Genomic DNA, 5,473 nt, shown 5'->3' on the forward strand with positions numbered 1-5,473 from the left:
GGACTTTTCTCTCTGGAGAGAAGGAGGAAGAGAGGAGACCTGATCGAGGTGTACAAGATAATGAGAGGAATAGATAGAGTCAATAGCCAGAGACCTTTCCCCAGGGCAGGATTGACTGGTATGAGGGGTCATAGTTAGAAGATATTAGGAGGAAGGTGTAAAGGAGACGTCAGAGGTAGGTTCTTTATGCAGAGAGTTGTGAATGCATGGAATGCGTTGCCAGCGGTGGTGGTGGAAGCAGAGTCATTGGGGACATTTAAGCGACTGCTGGACATGCACATGGATAGCAGTGAGTTGAGGGTTGCGTAGGTTAGGTTATTTTATTTTAGATTAGGAATAATCCTTGGCACAAATTTGTTGGCTGAAGGGTCTGTTCTGTGCTGTACTTTTCTATGTTGTATGAACGCTGAAATTGCCTTTGCGCTCTCTGACAGAGGTACTTGCCTGTGGCCTCTGAATAAGTCCAAACTTAGAAATGTAAGTTGCTTGTCCCACTTTTTTGATATAGTCCTCCAACCGTGGAATTGGTTATGCATCCATCTTTGTAACGGCGTTGACTTTGTGATAGTCCACACATATCCATTGGGTACCATCTGGCTGTGGAACCATGACTATGGGTGAGCCCCAGACACTGTAACTCAGTTTGACTATGCCAGCTTGGAACATGTGCTCTGTGTCCTGCTGAACCTGTGCCAACTTGAGAGGATTATGCCTATAAGGATGTTGCTTAATCGGAGCAGGATCTCCTATCTCGACATCATGCACAATTAGGTTAGTACATCCCAGTTTCTTTCCGTGTATCTCCCCATGTGATAGTAATAATGCTTTCAGAGCATTTCGATTTTCCTCTGGAAGATAACTCAATAATTTATCTCCATTTTCGACAAGTTCCTCATTGTCCAATTTGATTTGAGGAATAGAACACCCTCGATGTTGCACCGACCTGTGAACTATTCTCAACCCACTACATTACACTATCCCATCATCATCCATGTGCTTATCCAAGGATTGTATAAATCTCCATAATGTGGCTGAGTTAACTACATTAGCAGGTAGGGCATTCCACACCCTTACCACTCTCTGCGTAAAGAACCTGCCTCTGACATCTGTCTTAAATCTATCACCCCCTCAATTTGTAGTTATGCCCCCTCGCTGTCTGCCCTATCTAATCCTCTGATCATCTTAGTATGTCTCTATCAAATCCCCTCTTAGCCTTCTCACTCAGGAAAAGGAGAATATTATAGAGGAGGAGGAGGAGGTATGAGATATTAGACTAGAAAAGATCAAGGTTAGTTACAAACAGGTGTTATCAATTCGAGAAGGAGTGAATGTAGACAAGTCCCCTGGGCCAGATGGGATTTATCTGAGGATTCTCTGGGAAGCGAGGGAGGAGATAGCAGAGCCTTTGGCTTTGATATTTGAGTCATCATTGTCTACAGGTTTAGTACCTAAGGACTGGAAGATTGCAAATGTTGTGCCCTTGTTCAAGAAGGGCAATAGAAATGATCCAGGTAATTATAGACCAGTGAACCTTACTTCTGTTGTAGGAAAGGGTTTGGAAAGGATTATAAGAGATAAGATTTATAATCATCAAGCAAGCAACAATTTGATTTCAGATAGTCAACATGGTTTCGTCAAGGGCAGGCCGTGTCTCACAAACTTCATTGAGTTTTTTGAGAAGGTGACCAAGCATGTAGATGAGGGTAGGGCAGTTGACGTGGTATACATGGGCTTCAGTAAGACCAAGCTGCAGGAATGAGCAGAGAAACTGGGATTGGATCAGCCTGCGTCCAATCTGGGATTGGACTGAAGTGAGGTTCCACATGGTAGGCTGTTGGAGAAAATGCAGAGGCATGGAATTGAGGGTGATTTAGCAGTTTGGATTAGAAACTGGCTTTTTGAAAGAAGGCAGCGAGTGGTGGTTGATGGAAAATATTCAGCCTGGATGTGCAGAGGGATCTTGGAGTCTTCAGTTGCCTGCGTCTCCACTAGCTTTTCAACTAGAGGAGGCAGCACACCTACCAGTGAATCAGCTACATCATTTGCAAAGACAAAGTGTAATCCTGGAGCTAAGAGTTTGTCCAGTACTCCGACCACAAATTCCCCACTCTTCTCTGGGCTCACCAACCTCACTTTACATAACTGAATACATTTTGACTCAGCATGAATTCCTGGCCATAGTCCCTCAGGAGAACATACCTCCTCGTCCTTCAGCATCACAGACTGAGAGGATCCTGTGTCCCTTAATATTGTAACCTCCTTACCTACTGCTCCTGGCCCATGTGATTGAACTTTACCCTTGCATGTATATTTCTAAAGTAGATCTGGCACTTCCTCCTTAACCAGCCTCTGAACATCTTGTACACTCCGAGGCAGCTGTCTAACTTCCCTTGTGCTTTTTGTTACTAGTCCAACAAAACTCCTAGGCTTCTCTGGTTTTCCTACATCTGGCTTTCTCCTAGCCCACCCACACTGCGATTTTGTGCGACCCATTTTATTACAAGGAAAGCTTTTTAACTTCTTTGTCCCCCTCAAGGGTTTCCTTTTTTACCCTGTGGTAAGTTATCCTTCTGATTTTCACTGAGACCTACCTTTGCCTTTCCATGTGAGGATTTCTCTTTACCCCACTTTCTATCCCTCATGATTCTGGAAGCCAAACCGGGTTTTATGGACCAGCTCAGAACCATCAGCCCCTTCAGCTGCTAACCTTGTTGTTTTAACTCTCTGCTGTTCCCCATGAGTTTGTACTACATCCTCACTGAGCCTACCCTCAGCCTTTATCTCCAGCCTTTTACATTGACTTTCCTTTTTAAGTGTCAGTTTTTAAGTTCAAACACTCTCTTTTTCTTTCTGTGCACTCTGTTTTCCCTCTCTTCTGCTTTTAACCGTAACTCAAACTGTTTCTGCTGCCTTTTCCTTCCCTCTCGCCTCTAACTCGGGCTGCTTCATTTGCAATTGAATTCTTGCTATCTCTATAGATTCTGATGGTTTCTTCAGCAAGTGTAATTAGTGAGCTACTGCTGTAATTATCTCTCTTTTCCTCACAGACGCAGGCTGGTGCAATCCCAGCTTCTCTGCTCATTCCTGCAGCTTGGTCTTACTCACCTTTTACAAACCTTCCAAAGTCACCGCATCCACTTCCAGAAAACCTTTGGCGACTGAAAGAGCCATTCCTATCCCAAGCTTTGCCTACCCCACCAAACCAACACCCAAACTAAAGACACTAGCACCTACCACTTGCTGTTTAAAATCCCACAAAGAGCCCCCAGTCTGTTACGGACTCAGCCAAACCACTTAAAACACCCTTAAGCAGGCAGCCCAGACCATAACTTTGTAATTTGTTTCAGTCAGTGCACGGTGAAAATTACCCAGAGTGAGGGAGCTAGGTTGACTGCCAGGTTTTAAAACAGACAAAAAAAATCACAAAATCACACAATGAAACACAAAGAACAGAATAAAGAATCCCCACAAAGTTCAGTCTATCCAAACCATACTTAATGATGCTGTTCCGAATATACACAACCGTCCCAATAAGCAAACCCCTCATAAAAAACAGTACAAATGGAACAAATGCTTACAAGCTGAAGTTAGAAGGGCACAGACAGACAGAGAGAGAGAACCAGTTTCCACACTGTTGAACTCCCAACTAGATCTGGACTGAACTGCTCAGCTAGAGAGCTGACCACTCTCCTTCCATCATACCGGTCACTTCTAAAACATGACCACTTCGGCCTGAAGTCTCATCTGTTCACATAGAAACAAAAGGCCTCTCAACATCCTTTTCATCTCTGTACCAAACCAGACTAACAGGCACCAGGTACACTTTATGACCCTCTGAAAAAAACCAAGGGCGCAGCTGAGAAAAGAATCAGCTTCGTAACACAGTGTTTGACAGGAACAGTGTAGAGGAAGCTTTACTCTGAATCTAACCCCGTGCTGTCCCTGTCCTGGATGGTGACAGTGTAGAGAGAGCTTTACTCTGAAGCTAACCCTGTGCTGTCCCTGTCCTGGATGGTGACAGTGTAGAGGGAGCTTTACTCTGAATCTAACCCTGTGCTGTCCCTGTCCTGGATGGTGACAGTGTAGAGGCAGCTTTACTCTGAATCTAACCACGTGCTGTCCCTGTCCTGGATGGTGACAGTGTAGACGGAGCTTTACTCTGAATCTAACCCCGTGCTGTCCCTGTCCTGGATGGTGACAGTGTAGAGGGAGCTTTACTCTGAATCTAACCCCGTGCTGTCCGTGTCCTGGATGGTGACAGTGTAGACGGAGCTTTACTCTGAATCTAACCCCGTGCTGTCCCCGTCATGGGAGTGTTTGGCAAGATAATGTAGAGAGAGCTTTACTCTGTATCTAACCCCATGCTGTCCCTGTCTTTGGAATGTTTGATGGGGGATAGTGTAGAGAGAGCTTTACTCTGTATCTAACCCCATGCTGTCCCTGTCCTGGGAGTGTTTGATGGGACAGTGTAGAGGGAGCTTTACTCTGTATCTAACCCCATGCTGTCCCTGTCGTAAGAGTGTTTGATGGGGGACAGTGTAGAGGGAGCTTTACTCTGTATGTAATCCCATGCTGTCCTTGTCCTGGGAGTATTTAATGGGTTAAAAATCACACAACACCAGGTTATAGTCCAACAGGTTTATTTGGAAGCACTAGCTTTCGGAGCGACGCTACTTTCTCGGTGGTTTTATAGTATAAGATCATAAGACACAGAATTTATCACAGAAGTTTACAGTGTGCTGACACTGAAATGATATATTGAAAAAGGCCTGAATTGTTTGTTAAGTCTCTTACTTTTTAGAATGACCATGTTGGTTTCAGTTCTTTCATACGTAATTTGCAGAACGTTCTCAGAGTAATATTCTCAAGTGAACTTTAACAATTGATGTCATGTCAGTCCAGATAATGCATTGAAGGTGTGAGCTGCTCTGTGTGCGACTCAGTGCCACAACGTTCAGACTGATTCTCATCCAAAAAAGGGATTTACAGAATCATACATGGATTCAGGCAGTTTTTGAGCAAAATAAAATGTAATTCTCCAAGTACAAATTCACCCCACAAACACGTATGTGTCTATGTGTGTGTCTGTGTGTGTGAGTGTGATTGTAAAGAGGTATACGTCTGTGAGACCGTGTGAGAGTGTGAGTGTGAACGTATGAGAAAGAGTTTGCGTATGAGAGAGGGTCTGCGTATGAGAGGGTTAGTGTATGAGAGATGGTTTGCGTATGAGAGAGGGTTTGCGTATGAGAGAGGGTTTGCGTGAGTGTATGTGTGTCATCAGTCTGAACATTGTGGCACTGACAGTCTCACACAGGGCACCTCGCCTTCAATGCATTATCTGGGCCGACATGATACAATTGTTCAAGTCACTTGAGAATGTAACTTTAACAAAATTCTGCAAATTATATGTGAAAGGACTGAAACCAACATGGTCATTCGAAAAGGTGAGAGACTTAACAAGCAATCCTGGTCT

General features: G+C 44.3%; 1 protein-coding gene across 1 annotated transcript in view; it reads left to right on the forward strand.

The window, feature by feature from the left end:
- The window catches only part of LOC122560408 (prolyl 3-hydroxylase 3-like), an 18,464-nt gene extending 13,361 nt beyond the window's left edge, over nt 1-5,103 (forward strand). Inside the window, exon 8 of the mRNA XM_043711045.1 lies at nt 5,099-5,103. Within this exon, the coding sequence (XP_043566980.1) occupies nt 5,099-5,103 (5 nt within the window). The remainder of the gene's footprint in view (nt 1-5,098) is intronic.
- Nucleotides 5,104-5,473: the final 370 nt, after the last annotated feature.

Source organism: Chiloscyllium plagiosum, chromosome 21, assembly GCF_004010195.1.
Source record: "Chiloscyllium plagiosum isolate BGI_BamShark_2017 chromosome 21, ASM401019v2, whole genome shotgun sequence".
Classification (NCBI taxonomy): Eukaryota; Metazoa; Chordata; class Chondrichthyes; order Orectolobiformes; family Hemiscylliidae; genus Chiloscyllium; species Chiloscyllium plagiosum.